The following is a 21596-nucleotide window of genomic DNA, read 5'->3' on the forward strand; positions in this document are numbered from 1 at the left end:
TATATATATATATATATATATATATATATAAAATATCTCATGAACTATCCTCAGTGTGTGTTGTCCTGCAAAAGACATTTGTTTTCAGTAAATATTGGTCCTTTTCCCTTCAAGAAAAAGTACAGGGAGTAGACAAGAATACTCAAAGCGTTACAATGGCAACTATTTAGTGAGAACCTGGAACTCAAGGTAATAAACATTAGAAAACAGTGTCATAAAATGCAGCAGCCACATTTCATCAATCTATACAAAATTTGTTTCTTGAGTCTATCTATTGTTTTGTCATAGAAGAGCCTTTAACTTATGATTTTAGAAGAGAGGACAGTCTTTACTTTGCTCTCTATAGAGAAAAGTGTGTCAGCTGTCTTTTGCTATATGTTCTCTTTTACACATACAATGAGGAAATGTGATTTTTGACCAGTCTAAAAATGGTAAACACTGCAGAGCTGCAGAATAGAACCTAGAAATAAATACCCCACCTAAGACAATTTTCAAACTCAGATTGAGCTTGAATGCTTAGTATCTTTATGGAGAGTAGAGGAATTGAGCTGCTTAATAAGGGATTTCCAGAAGACAGACAAATGGGAGAAACTCTGTATTGTATTAAGGGATCTAAACTAAGTCAGACATTTAGGCTGAGCATATCCTAGCCACTAAAGAAGTCTCACTCTCCCCTTCTCTGTTCCTGCTGTCTCTCTACTTAATTTCATGTTAAACCTTTGTCTTTAGCTGTCTTTCCAGGGGAAAAATGCAGTGCTAGAGGAGAGGACCATCATTACAGGTCAATTACCCCAGGACTCTGTTAGCAAATCTCCATAGCTAGCAATATTTTGGCCCTTGGCCTGGCTGTTTGCTGGTCATCAGTCACCGGTAAAAACAGAATTGTGTAGTCTACTTCCACACTGGCAAATGTGCTGGAATCAGAACATAAAATATCCACTTCCCAGATCTAAGACTCACACTCTGCAGGGCTCCATAAGGATATATTCAGATTTGCTTAACTTAGTTTAGTACAGTTTTGCCAAACTTTGACTCATTCTCTATTCTCTACATGCACAAAATATTTCACAGTAGATCAGCTATTAGCATTATCAATGATTTTTCTTATAAGGAAGGCCAGACTATGACTTACTAGTATGTAAAGTAGTATCAAGAACTAGAACCTGCAGCAGGTATCTCCATTCTTCATAGATTAACAGGTGAATCTCTGCATGCTTAGTTCCTTTTTTATGTTTATACTTATTCATTTTGTATTTTATTATGTTATTAATTTTTAATTTCATAATGATTTTACAATTGTTATTACTCTTATATTTATTAATTCTCAGGTACACTATTTCCTTCTCTCAGTTTCCTAAGGTGATTGTCCATTATGAAAACTTCCTATATATCTTCAGAAACAGCTACTCAGTCTTCCTCGGAATTGTAAACATGACCATGGCATTGTAAGGTTACAGTAAGAAAAGCTTCCCCCAAGGGATATCTTAAGTGTTACTAATAGGGGACAAATATATTTATGTTATACCAACTACTGTCTCTGGAGCAGATTGAGGCAGACAAAACTGAAAAGAAGCAGTCCTTATGGCCAGAAAGCTACTACTTAGCTTGCTTTCCCTTACACATCCCACACTGCTGACAGTACCTTTTAATCACACAAGTATACTGCTGCCTGCATAGCGCACTGCTTAAACAGCACCTGCCATGATCAGAGGGGGCTGTGCACTATGAAGATGTGCTGAGGTAGAAAACTGCTGTCCTTCGGTTATTCACAGTTGGCTACCACAGCAAAAACTGAAAAAAGTATATGGGATCTAGACACTGGGTCCGAAGAAAACTCTTTTATATTTTCTAGGGGAAAGAAAACCCACATAGACTGACTGGAATATACATTTTTTTTTCACTCCAATATTGGTTTCAGTGTGAACATTGATGGAAATCATGCCAGCCCAGCTGATCTGACACTGTTACCAAAAAACATGGGTAGGAGAGAAAAATGCACCATCATGTGCATATATACCAGTATGTTCACTTCATATGCATAGGTATAGCATTCAGCAAGGCATGGCTTTTGATGCCTTTAGCACACTTGAATCCTTGGTTAGGCTAAACTTATGAACACAAAGAACATTACTGCTGTTTAAGGAAAAAATGCTTATCCATTAGGAAGCCCTCAATACCTGTTCTTTCTTTTGCATTGCCAAAATCTGTCCATTATATGGATTTAGCTCTGGTCTGAAACTAGCATCTGGCATTAATTTGTTAGTCAGCCTCAGCAAAACCACAACACCCCACAGGTTTCATATACTCCTAGCCACTCTCTGTGACATTCACAGTGCATATCAGAATGAACTAGAGCTTACCTTTAATGTACTTCAAATTAATGATTAGAGCAATGCTCTTAGCTGCTTGTCTATCTCCTTTTCCAGCTGAGATGACTTCATAGGTATGTTTCTTCTGATCCATTCAAGCATCCAGTCAAATAGATTAAACCACAGCTAACCTGGTTATGAATTTGAAATGGAATATGGGAAGATAAAGGAGGCCCACAGCTGGATGCTGGCTTCAGCTAGGAAACAACAGTTTCCTCTGCTGCCTGCCTCTGAGCTGAAGCTCACATTTGCTAGTGCTAATGTTTTTTTTTTCCATTCTGCTTCATTAGCCAAGTTTATGCAGGTCATTCTGATCTCATCCAGGAAAGGCAAAAACTGTCATCCCTTCCACACTCACACCAGCAACTGCTGCAACTGCAGTGCTGAGACTGACTTCCAGTAGTCAGCAATGGAGTAACAGAGAGAAGTGTCTACCCAGGTAGCCACCAGTCTCCCTCAGGAGTTGCCACATATTAATTTTTCAGTGCTACCCTGGAACAGAGCAGATGAGAAACACAGTGGTATTGACTGGGAAGCAGTAGAGAGATGACTGACGGCCATAAAGTCACTGGGCCTAAAACGCAGGCAGGAGTCTAAGTTGCATATTCTGTACAGTTAAGCAAAGGTATTTTTCCACTTTGAAACATATTGCACTTTTTTTTTTTCTTTTTTACCTTGGCCAGTGCTGTTTACAGAAGACAAAACCAAGCAAAAAAATTATTCAGTGTAATTCCTCTGACACATCACTCAGTCCTAGTTCTGGCCTCTTTATAATCTCATCTCTTTTCTCTGCTTTTCTGTGATTACAATATATTCCATTTCCACCTCTTTCATTCAGAATTTCTTTCATTTTGTTAGGGTTCTGCTGTTCACAGTAATTCCTCTCTTTCTCCTTAGTTCAGACAAACCTGGCAAACTTGCATCTTCATAATGCACATCAAAGACAGTGCATTATTTTTTGCTTTCTGTTTCGGACCACAGTATTTTTGTACTGAGAGACTTGTAATAATTCAAGCCCATGTGAGTACTCAGGAAAGAGACTCAGATCTCTTATCCCACCTTTGTCCAGATAAAAATGTACAAGCAATAGCCAATGTTATGCATATATTACCCATGCTGATGCTTCTTAGTTTTCCTTCTTAATTTGTTTTGAAAGAAGAATATAGGACCCTATAAGAAGAAAATGTTACATGCTGAACTAATTCTTGCTGATGTGATGACATATAAAACAGCTTTGCAAGAGTCCAAGATTTGGTTGATGCGTTTCACTCACTACCACCATCTACTGTGATGTTTGAGAGACTGATGCTGTCCTAGACTGCTGAACTAACAGAACAAATGTCACCAAAAAAAAAAAAAAAATTCAGGGTCAGGACCAGTTTGAAGTAAGAATATGATTCTGACAAAGGCCAGTCAGTGCACAACTTCTAGTTATGTGAGGTGTACTGAACTGTTAAGTAAAAGAATGTATTGTGTAGCATCCTTTTGAAGATCCTGAAAGAAAAATGTAGGTGAAAATCCTGTCCTTTTCTGAAATAAACACCAAAATTCCCATTCACTTTGTTAAATCAGGACTTCATCCCTTGATTGAAGCAGAAATCAGTTTTGAAGCTGGGGCAGCAGATGGCTGAGCCAGGATTTGGGACACAGATTTCAGGAGTGTAGATAGGATTCAGAAAACGCTGGCAATTAGGAATGGAAATCATAATTGAGCCAACAGATATAAAACTCCTGAGATATATCATGTCATTTAAATTGAACATCATAACTACCATCTTTCTAAATATTTTTTTTAGTGCCTCAGCAGAATACAAATTTCATACAATAACATTGACACCACAGAAAAGACTAATGGCCTGTTAAGAGAACTACTATGAAAATAATGAAGTTCAGAAGATATTTCCAAGCACTTAATATGCCTAGAATAAAAATATTTCTGGTTTACTTTATCTGAAACTCATTTCTGTATGCCAAACACTGTTGTCACAGCATAATATATAATAAATTAAATTAGTATAGGATAAACTCATAAGTAATTCCATGACATAAATTTTGTTAATATGATGAATATTAAAGCACTATTAATGTGGAATGATTTGCTATAAAATGGCATTTTGGCAAATAAAAATGGATTAGAAAATATCTATCAAAAACTACTGGAAAACATAACAAAAAAACTTCATACCAGTTAGGAAATAAATAACTATATAGCTTTCCATGTTAAACTTAGAACTAGGAAATGCTTTCATTTAAATAAATGTGAGGTATGCAAATTTATTGCTGTGAGAAACTGTTTCATGTATACACTATTTACAGTAACAGAATTGCCTTCAGCACCATTCATATGTGACTAACATGAGCATTGAGCAGAATTTGAAAATGTAATGAGACCAGGTCAAGAACTGTAAAATAATCTACAGTTTACAGGGTAAAAAACCCCAAAACAAAACAAACAAACAAACAAAAAACCCAACCAAACCACCACAATCTGAATAAGAAAAAAAAAAAAAAAAAATGGGGGGGGTTTGGCATTTCTATGAGCAAACAATAGTCCTGGTTTGGTTAACTCAGTGGAAGTTGCTTGATGTTCAGTATCTGGAAAAAATTAGACCATTTAATTAGCTGCTTATAGTTGCCAAATCTCAAATCCTCAATTTCTGTTTGAATCTTGGTCATTGTACTTTTGGTCTCAAACAGCCTGACTTGGGATAAAGGGAGAGATTTAGCAGAATCTCCTAATGCCCACACTATCTCACTATATTTTTCCCAAATTAATTGGATTAAAAATAATAAATATAAGATTAAAATTGAACCAAAAGATAAAGGAGATTTTATACAATGGGAGAGCAAGCCTTTTCTTTGCATACAGCAGTATTTCCAAAACAGTAAGTGGAAAAACAAGTGTGATCACACAAAGGAACTTTCCTGTGTCATAATTAATCATGTTTTGGTTTTTATAAGGAAAAAAGAGTTCCAGAGGTTATCAAAATATTAAACTTTCAGTTTTTCTGTCCCCTTTCTTTCCAGTATATTCCTGTTATAATGGGGACCCTGTGTATTGAAAATCACTGAAGAGCAATCAAAACATTCATCTTCTTTCATTAAAGAACAAATATATTTGACATTATACATTCTTTAGAGTGTTCACAAGATGTTGACAGTAAAGAACATTTTATTTCTATTGAATATTTCTTCTTTGTTATAAAAAGGAAAGTTTACATGTATTGAAGTTCGATTTCACCTTGAGAGGCAGATGGGTTACTATCTCATCCAGATGTACATACCAAGTCTCTTGATCGTCATTCTCTCTTGGGTGTCATTTTGGATCAATATGGATGCAGCTCCAGCCAGAGTGGCTTTAGGCATAACAACTGTACTGACCATGACAACACAAAGCTCAGGTTCACGAGCATCTCTTCCAAAGGTAGGCCGAATTTCCTTTGTTTGTACCACATTAGTACAAAGTCATAATGCTATATGACAAGTAAACACCTTCAGTAAACCTTATGTGTTTTAATTATTAGTATTTAATCATCTTCTAAAGGAGATAAATGACTTTGAAAGATTAGGGGGTTTGTGAGTCACCAGTCAAATATATTCTATTTCTCCCCCATCTCAGCTATTTAACTAACCACATCTCTACTAAATTCCATCAACCTTGACAAGTGACGAAAGCAACTGTATTCAGTACTACATATATGTTGCTAAGCAAATGACTAGCTCGTCCTTTTCCAGATCCCAGTATCTGATGACATGCTAGCAGATATGAATGAATTTCTAAAGGTCATACATTCCAATCTGTTCTCAATGATATTCCTTTCCAAAAACCTGCCTACATTATTAATTAATTTACTAGTTACAAACACAGTTACATTAAGATGTGAGGCTAAATAGTGCCAAACAATTGTATAAAGAATGGTCCACTACACAATATAAATAATCTAAAGTATATTTCCGTGATTAACTAAGTTTTCTGACTTGTCATTGTATTAAGTGGTTGGTTTTGGTTTTTTTTTTCATTTCAAGGGTTATTCCTTGACAATCTTCATGTGCCATTGCAGTTAACAGAAATAAAATGTATACAATAAAAATACACAAAGACCACTTTTGTGTTAGTTTTAACATGGTATTTTTAGGTTGGCTAATTAAATATTTTTTTTAAGTAAAATAGATACCCCTAGCAGAGATGAGTGTGCTTTGTGTCTCAAATATAGCAATCTGAATGCATCCAAAAGTAGCAGCAGCAGGTAAGAAAACAGAATGGTATAAAAACACAGAAAAGCAAGAATATAAGAGGTTACCAAAGAGAGCTACAGATGGGTTTTGTCACATTTTTGAGGCCTGAATCTAGCTGTGTTGGCTTATATGAAAAAGCTCTTGTAAACCTGCACACAGAGAGGGAACAGACCCTACTTTCCAAGTTCAGATTATGTCCTGCAGCTGAATTTGGCAATAAAGGATTGCAGTGAGTTCATATACTCTGCAATTTATTTTCAGTACTTCCACTGTGTCAAAACTACAGGACCAGTGTGAATCTATAACTTTGATTTACCATGCCTATATTAGCAGAGAATGAACATATTGGAGTTCTCCATATATCTCCCTTCTTCTACCTAATTTGTATTACAGAAATTTTAAATCAGATCCATTATAATACAGGAATTCCTACTGGTCCCACTATAAGCTATTCTCTGGTTCCTTGGTACACTCTCAGATCTCAGTGGGACAAATGGAGGAAGAACATGTGCTTCTTGTGGATTATTTGATTTGTGATAAAATACACAGTACACTATGAGGAACTGTTAATGTCATAAACAGTAAACACATTTTGTGAAAGACTACCTTTTAAAAATTAATATTTCAAGTTTATAGATGGAATTGTTGTCCCTCCTATTATCTAGCTTTCCTGTTAAGTTGTGTTTGATAAAAGTAGTGTTGGGATGTGGAGATATTAAAGCACTTACTCCTGACATGAAATACTAAACACATCTCTGGTTTTAACATATTCAGTCTTCTGCTCTATTCTCTCCATAGGTGTCATATGTCAAAGCAATTGACATCTGGATGGCTGTGTGTCTGCTCTTTGTATTTTCTGCACTTTTGGAGTATGCAGCTGTAAACTTTGTGTCGAGGCAGCATAAAGAACTTCTGAGATTCCGTCGCAAGAGGAAGAAGAACAAGGTAAAAGTAACAGTATTCACAACTTTGAAAGAGAGTCTGAGATTGATTTATGCCAGGATATAGGGTTAATTTGGTAAACATACTGCAGCTTAAAGTGGCAATATAAATAAAATGGCAGCACAGAATGAAATTCACTGTAGGCAGAGGGTCACTACAAGGACTATGCACTGCATAAATCCAACTTGAATTCTCAAAAAGGGATTAAGAGGGATTTAAATGAGGCATAGGCCATGTGGGAGCCATCTGCACAGGCATGAATTTCACTCTGTTAGAAGAGTTAGATTATACTTCAGTGGATGAATGTTACTGGTACCTGCAGCAGTTTGTACTACACTGAGATTCAACAAATAATGCTTCCTAATATTATTCCAGTATTCAAAGCTTTAAAAGCTGTGTTTCATGTAAATATTTTTAATAAAAAAAAATACTTAATATTATTGGTGGAAGAATAAACACTTTAAAAGGCTGAGAAATTTGAGAGTTTTTCCTTCTGTCAAGTTAGTGTAAAATGTTCATATAGCTAGTAAGAAACTTTAATACAATAATGGTTATTAATATTTATTTTATAGCTGAAGCTATCTAGACTATGAGTAAAATAAGCCACTACCACTGAACAAAGTCAAGCAGCTAAGGCTACAGGTTTGAATTCTGAAGTCCACAGTTTAAGCAAGCAGTTAGCCAAATTTCTTACAATAGTATGTAATTCCTACTTAAGATTTTTCAAAGAGTAAATGTTTCTTCAACATACTCATTGAATGAGTACCCACAGTGATGTCATGCAGAGCCTTTTCACTGGCTTTCAGTCACTATCTAGAACACTGCTGTGGATGAAAGTGACTGAAGACTTACCTCCATTTACTGTTTACATCACAAGGAGAAGACATTTTAAAGGTTGTTTCCCTTTTACTTAGAAAATATTTTAAATCTGTAATGCTGTAGTCTACCTAAGCAGTCTCTACTAGCAAGACTTGTGTGAAAAGGCAGGATGGACAGTCAAATGAAAATGCCATTTTCATACATTTGCCTGTTCCTGTGTGTCGAGTCCTAAACATCTTCAGGTGCAGAAAGCAACTCATGTATTGTAGCCTAGAGGATGATTCAGACTGCATGTACCTGCTTTTAACATCTGTACCTGAGAAAAATGTGCTTTTTTCTTTTCGCTGGCAGTAGCGGGAAAAAATGTTTTCTGAGACACACAGGAAGAAAGCTGCATTTTGTGACAGGGTATTTGTTTTTGAAATATGGCAGCTCTCTGAAAGCTGCTTAAAAGTTTGGAATGGGAGGAAAGGGATGGACAGAGAAAGATTACCAGACAGGGGACAGGTAAGCCACTACAAATGCATCATGTACCCAATACAAACAGCTGTGGTGAGTGATATATTATGTGACTATACTTTTAGTCCATTCTTTTTTTCACCATGTATTATAGTGTCTTCTGGATCTCAGGCAAGTTTACCATATTCAACTTTAGAGATATCTTTTCATTTCCTTACATGTCAATTACTATAACAGGGTTAGAAACTGGCAGGTAATATCACCTACCTTCCTCAGAATCAAACCAGCCTCTTTCCAGCTCCCTTTTAGCAGACCTCAAGCTTACCAAAGACACTTCAGCAATCAGAATCAATACAATTTCAGCTCAGAGGTATCCAAGGAAGGACCCATAATATACAAAGCACTTCTAAGAGGAGATCACTTAACAAAAAAGTATGTGCATGAATAGTCTCATTGACTTAAGTGTTTTGCTGGATCAGTACTTGACATCACGGTATTTTTCAATTCACACTTAAAGGTCATTATTCTAATTTTACACTTCATTAGACAGTCTTCTAGCTTCAGGTAGGTTGCATGCTAGGTTCTCATAAAATTAGAGGATTCAACTTAGAGACTGCAGGGTCTATAGTAAAGTATCAAGTACTTCCCTTAGATTCTGAAAGATGAAGACATGCATTTCAATGTTTTTCTCATAACATACCCAGGTGAGGGTATTGATTACATTCAGGGTATATCGCTTTCCTTTCCTCCCTGTATCTGTATGTTTCATCATGAGACAGGTTTCTCAGCCTAAATTTACAAAAAAAAGTCTTTTTTTGCATGCAAGGTTATGATTTTGACAAATAGACATTTTTCTGGAAAAATGAATTTGACTGAAAATTTCTTGACTTACTCCAGTTCTGTGTAGAGCTAGAGCTCCTGGCCAGAGTTAACCTTTGAGAATACACCTTCTCAAGCTCTAGAGACAGCCTTGCTAATTGCTTCTTTTTTTCTTAATGTTTTATTAAATCATTTCTTGCCCAACAAGTATACTAGAACTTGAAACATTACAGCATGGAGATTTTATCTCTTAAAAAAAAAAAAAAAAAAAGTTGGATTGCATCCTAAACCCTCTGGTATACAAATAATAAATGATGTTTTATGGATTAAAGAAAGCAGTTATTAACTAGCCTTCCTTACCACAAATGTTATTATTTATTCACCACAAATTCTAACATGAAATGCAGGCCCTAGGATCATAAGTTAAATTTGTGTTTCCTTCCTCTTTTGTCTTTTTCAAAGTCAGTTACTATAGCTCATTATTATAAAGTTTTGTATGTGTTTGTCATCCCTTTGGAGTAGGTCAAACAGCCACTGTGTCTCAAGAATTGTATTGACTTTTAAAACTACCATGTATAAAGAAATGCTCATTTAACCACAAAGTCAAAAGATTTGAAAAGAAGTTAGGCTAAAAGGCTGCATTTAAAATAAACTTTAGGGGCTTCGTTGAACATTAAGTCCTCTTTCTTTTCAGAGTGAAAACTGCTATTCTATTCAGTATTTATGTCCAAATAGATCATAAAAATAGAGCAGTTAGGATAACTTATTAGACTTTTTTATACCATATTCTTACCCTCTTGTGACACTTTACTAGGATTAGGTTTTTCTATCATTTCAACGAATGAATACAGAAATTTTTGGCACTTTTTATCTTCAAGGGTACAGCAAAATTTCTAGTGATTCAACTGGTGCAAAAGTCAAAAAATAGATGGTTTTGGAAATGTTTCATTTCAGGTATATGTTGACAGAAGAGAACATGTATGAATTATATGTAATTACAATAGGGCAGCTGAAGAATTTCCAAAGTTTATTTTCTTTGCAATTAAAAGATATGCTTGTTGTAAGAAATACTCACTTTTACCAAGTAACCCTAGCAATGGTCAGACAATGGAACTTCAGTGTTGGAATGCCCTTGGGAGGTCAATGAATTAATTTTCCTAACCTAAGTCAGGATCAGTTGTACCTAATTTATCACAGTCATAAAAATTCCACAAGCTCCCTTGCAATCTATTCCAATGATTTAGAAAGCTTTTTACTCATGCCTTTTTTGGCCTCATGGTTTGTCGAGAAGGGACAGAGAGAACAGACTAGTTCATTCCTTTATGTAGATATTTGCACATCTCCATTCAGTCATCTTTTCTTTAAATACTCCCAGTTGGTACAGTCTTTTTTTATTGTTCATTCTCATTCTCCTTCCCTGGAAATTCTCCTCATTGGTCCATATAATTCCTCAAAACTGTGTTTGCAACATGAAACCTATCCAGTAACATTTGAGAGCAGCTGAAGGATCACATGATGCAAGTTATACACTTGTTTATCCAAACCAGTTTGACATTTGCCTTTTTAACAACAGCATGGTATTGAACCATATCAAGATTGTGATCTTCCATAACTCTTGGGCCTTTTTCCGGAACTACTATAGAGCCATTCACTTTCCATCTTATGTTTGTGAAGTTGATTATTCCTTGCTAAAAATGTAGTACCTTGTACTTGCACCTACCAACTCTCCTCCTGTATTTTTCAGACTCTTTGTCCAAATCACTGAATTAAATTTTAACTCTTAAACTTATCTTCAAACAAAATTGGCAGGTTGAAGACTTTTGTAAATTTAATCAAAACTATGAGTTATTCCTTCTCAATGCTGATTAAAAACACAGAACTGAAATCTCTCTCTTAAAAAACATATGATCTAACTCAGATAAAATCCCTGCAGTAAATGAGTGTAGCAAACAAAATAAGAGCTGCTGAGTTTTATGGAAAATTACACAGTTATACAAAGTGTAATTATGTACAGAGGTGTCAAGACATTTTGGCATCCAAAGCTCATCTATCCTTGCCATTTTTCTTATGCTTTTTCCACCTACAGTCACTGTCTCTTTCTTATACCATCTAGTACATTTGCAGCCTCCCTTCCCAGACAACAGTAACAGCAGTATCAAAGGCGATTCTTAGGTATAACTGCACCCTCTGTCTACTATTTTTATGGTTGTAAGTATGGATCTCATTTAATGATTCCAAATAACTGAAAGGCAAATTTCTTTTCAGAGGCCCAGTCCAGTTTGCACATAATTAACAAAAACTTTTAAGTGTCTGGGATTGTGTTGTAAATCTATTTATAAATAAAAATTGTTACTGCAACATAATATGCAACCTACTTATTGCTGTTTTCCAATAGATTTTTCCAAAAGGGACTCATTTCTTTATGATAACACAAATAACATAATGAATCCTGAGAACAGGGGAATTTTGGTTCCTGGTTTGAGACTTCATTTTGCATATGATCCACAGTGCTTTGTCAGAGAAAGAAGTCCAGCCAATGAACACAACTATTTCACAGACATTATAATACTAATGTGATGGAAACATTCCTTCAGAACAAATAAATAATAAATACTAATTTAAAGTTACACTCCTTTCAGTCTTGAAAGACAAAAGGAAAAAAATGGCAGAATTAGAAGTCATACGAGGGATACCGAAACATATCTGTAGCCAGTGCTTTTTCTTAGTGGCATTTACACTGTACAGAGAAAAACATTATCTATGTACATATGATGAATAACACTTTGATTTTAGATTAGCTTTTAATATATTAGTTTTCAGGAATAGTCAATCTTTTAATTCTATTTTCAAAAATCTAAAGATCACTGTATCTTTAGTGAGGAAAATAGACATGCAAACTAGATTGTCTTTAATGGTAATCACACCTCTTTTCTTTTGCTTTCTTTTTGGTCAACCCATCCGTTTTGATGAAAGTATTTTGAGGGAGTTCTTGATGGAAATGAAATCAGTGAATCATTGCAGCATAGCAGTGGCTTGAGATGTACAGGACCTATAGACGGGACTTTGCCTCAAATCTACAGTACAAATTTAAGGGTAAACTATGAAGAAGATGTCCCATTTGTCATAATGTGATATCCAGTCATTAATAGAGGCCCTGTCCTTTTGTCTGAAATAATGTCTTCCCATGTGAACTCCATATATCTTCATTTCTACTTGTATGTGATGACGTGAAATGTTAATAAAGGTACATGTCTTGTTAATTTTGTAATCCATTTTGATCTGTTTATATCTGGATTAAACACAGTATTAAAATTTTACTTTCTGCAACTGCAAAGAAAGAGTGACATCAGTTCAAGGAGAAAACAGTTGCTATCAGATCAACATTTAAAACCAAGCTATTTTAGTGCAAAACAATTCAATAACACTTTCCTTCTCAAAAATGAACAGTAAAAAATATAGTGTTCAAATAACCAAAGCCAAGGCTTCAAATAAGTCCAAGCTTTTACCACAACCTACAGTCAAAAGGCTATGGAGATCTTTTCAGCCCTTATGCATATTACTTGTCAAGAGAAATGTATTATTAAATATATAGACAGAAAACAGCATAGTCACAGGGCCACAGGAACTGGCAGCGTTTTAATTCTTTATAACTAAGTATTTAGTAGAACAACACTGATACGAAAATAAGCCAACAGAAATTATTTCCTTCAGGCCTCCAAAGAATTCTAACTTTCTAAATAAAAATTGTTATCTAAATTTATTTCCTAACTTTAATTACAGTAATTTTAATAGAGATATTATATATATGTAGTTGTATGCAAAATAATTTTCAAATTCTTAATTTCAAAGCTGTGAAAAACACATTCATATTGAACCTTTATTAAAGTTCATTCATAACAAGATTTTAAAAGCTCTATCAAAAATCAGTAAAAAATGATTAATTTTATGTAGTGATGATGCACTAAACAGATATACAAAAGACAAAAAAAAAAAAGCTTCCCTGTTACATTTTTTAAAAAATCAATCAAAATGCAAGTCTTCTTGAGGAAGATTCACTGTCCAGATTCTCATCTGGGACATACAGGATACTTCCATTAGATGACTGCAACAGCTGTGGACTCGAACACATGCATCATGAGAAATATTTTTAGTCAGAAACAGGGACTGTAGCTAAGTGAATTGATAAAACAAATGGGGTGTCACTGGCATTTTATAAAAATGCCTTCAAAAAAGCACTCAAAAGTTAGTATCAATAATAACCGTAACTGCATCTTTCCTGCTGGGCACAAACACCCTGAGATATGAACCTAAGGACAAATTAATGATTTTTTTGAATTATGTACCTGCTGAAAAACCTGTATAACCACGTTTTGAATATTCCAGCAGGTACTCCAGAAAAAAAACTATGCTGGTACCTGGCATGTTACAATGCTCTGGAAGGTGCCCTTTCCTGCATATCCATTAGCCCTCTGGTCTGAATTGGAAGGCTCCAACCATTCTGACTGCCCTGATGAAGGCACCATCCAACAGACATGGGTGCAAATGCTAGCCTCCAGCCTGCTTGCAGACTAAATGCAAGATGTCTGCAAGCAAAAAAAAAAAAAAAAAAAAAAAAAAAAAAAAAATCAGAGACCTGGCCTTTAAAACCATTCTAGGGGATTACTCCATTCAGGTAAATATAGAACAGAGACAGTACAGTCTTAGTATATAGTGCCTCAACCTGAAAACATACCCAATTGAAATCTTCTACACAGAAGAATTTTTTTATTAGCTTTTTGAGCCTGTGTAATCATAAGCATTATTTTCTGGAGAAGCAGGAAGATTTAAACCCTGAATTGCACATGTGAAGGTGTTTAAATGGCAAGTTTAGTGTAAATTCTCACAGTCCAGATATTTGAAACTTCTGTTAACTGGAATACATTACAATTCTTCTGGAATACAGCTACAGTAAAGATGTTACTTTTCATTTTTTTCTGACAGGAGAGGATCACTATGGTAGTAATTAGATCTTTGTTTTATCACGTCATCAAATAATGATCCTATCATTTTGTATTTCTGTTATTCATTTCCATATTGAAGTCAGTGATTTTTCCTCCTCTTTTTTGTTCATGTTAATTTTTCTTTATTTTTTGTTTTTATAGGAGAATTCTAATACAGATTTGAAGTAGTTTCAGCAAACTGTATTAGTCTATAAGTTTACTCAATTTACATATATGAAAAGTACTGCAGTTGGATGATAACTACAGCACTGCTGGATGCTCATGCCAATTGCCAAGTAGTTTAATTCAAACTTAGCATCTGATCTGCATTCTTTTGCAGATAACTTATTCAACTAATATTAATAATAAATATAACTGGATTTTTTTTAAACAAGGTAATTAACAATGTTTCTTCTAGCAAATACTACTAAATCAAAACTTTAAATATGTTTAGAATTAATTATCCATTCCAAAACATTTTCAAATTTTGCAAATGTCAAAGGCATTTTCCAAATGAAAAATTTGCAAGTTTGTATTTAAGCTATGTTCATTGAGAAATTACATTTGTGTAAAGTAAGAGGTTTCAATAAAACAAAAATTCTTCAGAATTACTGAACCGAAACACTAATTATTTGACTTGCTTTGGTAAATAACTTTTTTTTACCCTTTTATTTTAATTTAAGCTAGGAAGAGTTTCAAAATATCAGAAATTCTCTCACAAAAGGAAAACTGACTGCTGCTCAATTATTTTTTTAATACTTATGGAAATTATTTTCCAAAATACTTACTTAGGAAACGACATATACATAATACTCTGGCATACTTCATAAAAGTCTAGAATCCTAAAGCAGCTAGGCTAAATTAGACATGGAAAATAAGAAATCCTGAATTTAAAACCAGTACTTTAAAAAAAACATGAATGCCATCAAAATCACATGGCTATCACATGAGTAGCATAAATAGTGAAGGAACATACTAGAATATATTTCAGAACCAAATCTGGCCCTGGATTTACAGTCTATGTATCATTTATTTTCCTGCCTTTGTACCTTCTCTAAGAGTACATATAACCAGGTAAAGAGAAGTACAAAATGTGTCTCCAGACAGAAGCCATATTCTTGATGTGCATGCTATGAAAACATGTATACCTTGAGACAATCTATTTTTCTTTATGTGCCATGAGATTAAAACCCATTTTCTCCTATAGCTCCCTGAATTCAGAATGTCTTTGACAGTTTTCCCCTGAACTGACAGAAGAATGAATCAGAAATAAAATCTGGTCTTTAATTTTCATTCACTTTATTTTAAAGTAAGACACTTTACATACTATTCTCTTTATCTCATGTATTTGCAGGGAAGAGCAGAAATAAGGCATACAGATAAGATTAACTCAATATACAATGATCAAATAGGCAGAATTCTCACTAATATAATTAACGTGAACATCACTAGTGCTTGTATGATGAGTACTTCTAGAGGTCAGGATCCCATTTTGTTAAGTAACATACAGAGTTAATCACTGTTGTCTAAAAAAACAGTGTGAAGTTTGCCCAGTTAAAGACTGCAGATATTATCTGTAAATGGAGAAAATTAAACCAAATCAGAAGTCATGATTATGGCTAGTTTCCTCTTTTCTCTAAATAGATTACAGAATCTATAAACAAATAGGAAAATTATGTGCTTGTTAAAGCTGCTGCATTATTTCTGACAGACACTGATAGGGCTGAAATTTCAACCAGTTAAGATAAACTGTGGACTCAAGAAGTTACTAAGGTAATGGTGCAGTACTTGCTATTGAGTGACTAGTAATATTTCTGTAAATATAGTCTTGCTTTTTTTCTTTTTTTCTTCTTTTTTAAACAGGATGATGATGTAAGGGAAAGTCAGTTTAGCTTTACAGCATATGGAATGGGTCCATGTCTGCAAGCAAAAGATGGAGTGACACAAAAGGGGCCAAATAATCCTGTTCAAGCTGCACCAAAAAACCCTGATGAGATGAGAAAGGTATTCATTGACCGGGCCAAGAAGATAGACACAATATCTAGAGCTTGCTTCCCATTAGCCTTTCTAATTTTCAATATTTTTTACTGGGTAATTTACAAAATCATCAGGCATGAGGACATTCACCAATAACAAGATTAAGGCTTACAGTATATACAGAACTGGGGGCCGTGTTCAACGGGAGGCTTTCTGTTAGAAATGTGCATCAGAGGAGTGATCAGGAGAGAGTTAAGAGCATTGAGAGAGAAAAAAAAACATCCTGCATGGCCTTTGATGCCCAGCCACAGTGGAATGGAGGAGTGACACCCAGAGAAAATACATCTGCTATTGCAAACTTTGTGTCAAACTAAATATTAAGAACTTTTTCATTGTAAATCACTCTACTGAAGCTTTACTGCCAGGTATTTATACATACTATTACATAGTGGTATAACTGTACAGTACTCTTTGATGTTCCTTAATTTTTTTTTTTAATTCTGGTGTATTTTTAATTAAAGAAATGGATCCAGAATACCCTAGGTAAATCCTGGAGTATTACAGAACAGATTAATATTTGTAATCTGTATTTCAATTTTACAAGACAATGACAAATTACTGATTTGAGATTACAGTTTTAAGAACTTTTTCTTGTCTTAAGGTCAGTACCTGTGGTTTTGCAATGAGCACATTTAACAAATTTAAGTTATATAATTTATTCAATATACTTCATATAACCATTCCCCTGGAAGGTGGATGTTGAAAGAATCTCATACAGCACAAGGTATCTACAGCCTAATAGTCTGCATATCACACGAGAAATATATTAAAATTTGTACAGCATTGATTTCTGCAAAGGATTTTTTTTCTTCTATTAATTACCTACACCTTTATAATTCAAACATAATGTTTTTTAATTTTTTTATATTTTTGAAGGAGTTTTTTCTCAGTTGATAGAACTCACACTTGTGAGATAGACAAACTTCATCAACATTTTTCAATGCTTCATTCTGCAATTCAAAGAGATCTTGGATCAAAACTAAAAGAAGATAGACAATGGCTTCACTGAAACATTTGGAGGACAAGTACGGCTGTGTTTATGCCCACTTATCTCCTACATGTTACATAAATACAAGAAGTTTAATTTATGAATATATCAAGTTTTCTGACTCATTCTTTGAAGTATATTGATATGACTTAGATACTGGTTAAGAAGCACTTCACAACTTTGGAAAAACATGCAGCTCTTCTAAAACATGAAAAAGGATCTGTATGGTCTTTTACATTTATTGTACTTCATATTAATAAACAGGAGAAAAACTATTAAAACTCTTGGAAAGATTATCCCTGTTTAGAATTAAGTAAGTCATATTAGTTGCTTCTTCAAATTGCAACACAATAGACCACATTTATGGCATAGCTTGTAGGCAAGAGTGTTTATTTTTGCCACTTTTGTTTATTGAAAAACAAAAACATGCTAAAAAATGGAAATCTGATGTTTAGAATTACTAGATACTTTAAGTCCAGTATCTGAGGCTGTTTCTCATTGCAAAGTATTTTTGTTTTGAACATGGTTTAAATTTTTGGTTTGGTTTTACTCAGAATGTGTATACAAAAGCAAAATCAGCTGGAGGCAAACATCTGGTGCACTGCCAAAGGCACGGTGCATATGAAGCAACAGAAGCAACATAACTCTGCATTAAGGATTACAACATAGCAACCTTGGGTATGGTTGGGTTTGTTGTTGTTTTCCTCCAAGGATTAGTTAAAGAGATTCTAAAACAGTCATTCACAGATATTTTTTTTACCTGTGTCAGAAAGGAACTGTATAATCTTTTTTATTTTAAAACACTGTTACTTTTTATATTTTTACTTCATTTATGATCTGAAATGAATTCAAATGATTTTAAACAATTATTGCTTTCTGAGGTTGTTTGTGTCTTGTTTTTGTAGATTTCTTTATGTGCATGTTCCAAAAAACCCTATTTGTGTATGAAGATGCTCATCTGTGTGAGGGGTTATCATGATCTAATGGCTGACATTTCAGTTGGGTTATATTAATCTCTCTCAAATTTATCACTATCTGTATTGTATGAAAAAGGATGTTAATTTGCTTCTGCTATCACCAAAGTCATCAGTATTTTGTTTAGGACTGCCTGAAGTACTGGATCCATAATCAAGAGGCAATCATAAAAAAATTACATTATCTTTCAGGCTCATATTTCTTTTTTCCTTCTAAAATAGCTGACTTGCATTCAATAAAGAATTCTTAATTGAGGGGTAAGTGTATAAAAATTTGCTGACCAGATCAGAATAACTCCTAGTTAGTGTAGTTTATAACACCTGAGTACCTGATTCACATTTCCCAATCATTCAATAGTCTGTTGCTCTCACTTACGCAGTAGTACTACCTTGTTTTGAAATCATTCACAAATTTGAGTAATGCAGAGCTAAACAAATTTAGTCCTAATTTTTTGTCATTCTTTAAGGCAGAAAAGGTCTATGCCCTCAAATAGAGAAATCAGACAGGAAATTTTGAAAGTCATGAAAAAGAGATTACAACACTGGCAAAATGTAACAGGGAATCAGAAGGAATGTAAATTGTTAAGCCAGGACAAGATCCTTCATTCATATATGAACCTATTGGCTCAGTGAAGGGGAAGAACCCTTGTGCCACATTTCTCTGACTAGAGTAAGCTAATCTAAGGAAAAATTACAGTGTATATCATATATAAAATAAAAAGCATAAATCTACATTTTAATTCTTTTCTGACCTCCCTAATGGAATGTTACCTGTATGTTCTATTTAAAATTAGATTTGTAGATTTAATGACTGGATCTAGTGCCTAGTGTTGCCTCTCAGGGTACATCTCTTCAGCTGTGCACTACGGTGAGAAAGAGGGTCTCAGACCTGGCCAATGGAAAGTAAATCTCTTCCTCTGCATAGTTATATTTCTCTTTCATAGGCCATTACATTGGGAAGTTGAGCATACCCTACTTCTATACTGCAAATTTACATAAAAGGCTCAATATTCTAACAGTGCACATTGAAAATAGAGAGAATTAAATGTTTAAAACATCATTATGACAACTCTACAGTGTTGCTGGAACATTTTTTTTTATTTAGCAATCCATTAACAAGAAAAGTATTTCAGAGGGGAAAAGCAAAAAAAGGTTCCATGATGATTTTTCAAATGCACATAACAGTTGGCATGTCATTCTGTTGCCCTCAGGTTAAGTAAAGATTTTCTGTTTTGATGTAATGGAACTAAGATCTCTCCTGAACTGATGGGTTTGTGGTTTTTTACTGGAACCATAACATTTGCCAAGGTAACAGAAGCCTCTGCAGTCCACTAAATATGTTTTTCAAAAGAAAGCAGCACTTAAAATGTAAATTTAATTTAGATTATTCCTAAATGACTTAGTGTAAAGTCACATGGTAAAGAGACAGAGAAATGTCATTTGAGATTATAAGAAACTTCAAGGCACAAATGACTGCTCTTTACCACTGACTGGGGAAAAGTCCATAAATGCCAGCAGGCATGTCAGCCCTCTGTACAAAGCTAGAATAAACAGCTACTGTCATCAGCCAAGATTAGTGTTGGAGATGATTCTTTTGTAACTGTATAATGAAGTAGCAAGGAATTACATTAAGATGCAAGAATTGAAAGGTACTCTGCAGTAATATCAGACTGCAGTACTTATGCTACAATCCTGTGAAACAGGCAGTAGAGAGGCAGAAAAATAATCATCAAGGAAATAATGCTTGAGGCAGAGGCTACCTAGCAGACTTCTCCTACAAATAAAAAGACCCCATTCATTAGGCTGAAGTAGATAGCTACCTCACCTCACTATCACCGAACCTGGACTCTGCAGAATATGGGTCTTTAGCAAAGCCACAAAGAAGGCTTCTTGCAAGCACAACCCCTGTGCGACAGGCTAACGCAGCTTTGGCCCAAGTCATTATTCACCATAAGTGCAGACTCTGTCCTGCTCAGGTCATGTTTTTGTGATTTCAGTAGACCAGACCTATACTTCAGAAATAAAATACTGACACTGGGAGATCATTGCAACACAATGAAAACAGAGTGAGAAACTATAGGATGTAGAGGGATACTCCAGTAACACAGCTACCAAAGACCTGACACAGTCACCGTAAAGGGAAAAGAAGGAACCATGAGTCAGCCGTACTACTCTTCACCATCCCCCAGTATCCTCTCCATAGGTACACTTGTCCAGGTGGAAGCAGTAGCTGCAGCATGAAACAATTTATGTCAACTGCTGCAAAGTATATATCCTCTTGAGACAGCATTTTCTACCTGTGTGGACAGAGAATTGACTTCCACACCATGAGATTTCTTAATAGAAAGAGAAGCGGAGCAGGAAGGTACAGGATGAAAAGCATGGGCTGTATATAGCATAACAGGGACCACAGGGAGAGAGAAAGCCCAAAGCAGTGCCTGGAACCTCTCATATGACTCTTTCCTTCCTGCACTAAAGAGAGTTGTAGCCAATTCCATGTAATCTCTCATAAGGCCAAAAACTTCAAGACCTTGAGAGAGGATAAGAAAGGTCCCTTAGAGGAGCAGTAGATGTTCTCAACTACCACAGTACCAAACTCCTGCTTAAATTATAAACAGTATATTAGCATACTGTATTAAAATATCAACAAAATGGGCTTCCATGGTTAGAGGGTTATTTCTCTTATAATGTTTTTTTCTCTATAATGCTGATGAACTAGAGGAGGTTTGAAGGATAAAGAGAAGAAGGGATGCTAGTGTTTTACTATATAGAATTTAGCTATTTTAACACCAAAATAAAGTGCATTCTACTTTTAAGCTTTGACAGCAACTGCTATTATCTAAGCAGATTAGTAGAATTCAGAAAGAACATGGGATTTAAATATTTTTTCAACTCTATCATATATTGGTTTTCTTTGGATTCTCTTTATCAGAGTTCGTTCCAAAACCTTTTATAGGGATGCTTTATAAAAAAT

At 34.7% G+C, this 21596-nt stretch overlaps 1 protein-coding gene across 3 annotated transcripts in view; it reads left to right on the forward strand.

Annotated features, from left to right (window-relative positions):
• Window positions 1-20661, forward strand: part of GLRA3 (glycine receptor alpha 3) — a 76074-nt gene extending 55413 nt beyond the window's left edge. Inside the window, exons 7-10 of one of the 3 annotated variants that reach the window (XM_026846576.1) lie at window positions 5579-5793; window positions 7404-7550; window positions 11769-11852; window positions 12618-12731. In XM_026846576.1, the coding sequence (XP_026702377.1) occupies window positions 5579-5793; window positions 7404-7550; window positions 11769-11816 (410 nt within the window). In that variant the 3' untranslated portion in view covers window positions 11817-11852; window positions 12618-12731. Of the gene's footprint in view, window positions 1-5578; window positions 5794-7403; window positions 7551-11768; window positions 11853-12617; window positions 12738-16486 lie in introns of those variants that run through there. The other 2 variants (XM_026846574.1, XM_026846575.1) reach the window with 2 other exon arrangements.
• Window positions 20662-21596: the final 935 nt, after the last annotated feature.

The sequence above is a fragment of the Athene cunicularia genome (assembly GCF_003259725.1).
Source record: "Athene cunicularia isolate RWA chromosome 4 unlocalized genomic scaffold, athCun1 chr4_part1, whole genome shotgun sequence".
In the NCBI taxonomy this organism is placed as follows: Eukaryota; Metazoa; Chordata; class Aves; order Strigiformes; family Strigidae; genus Athene; species Athene cunicularia.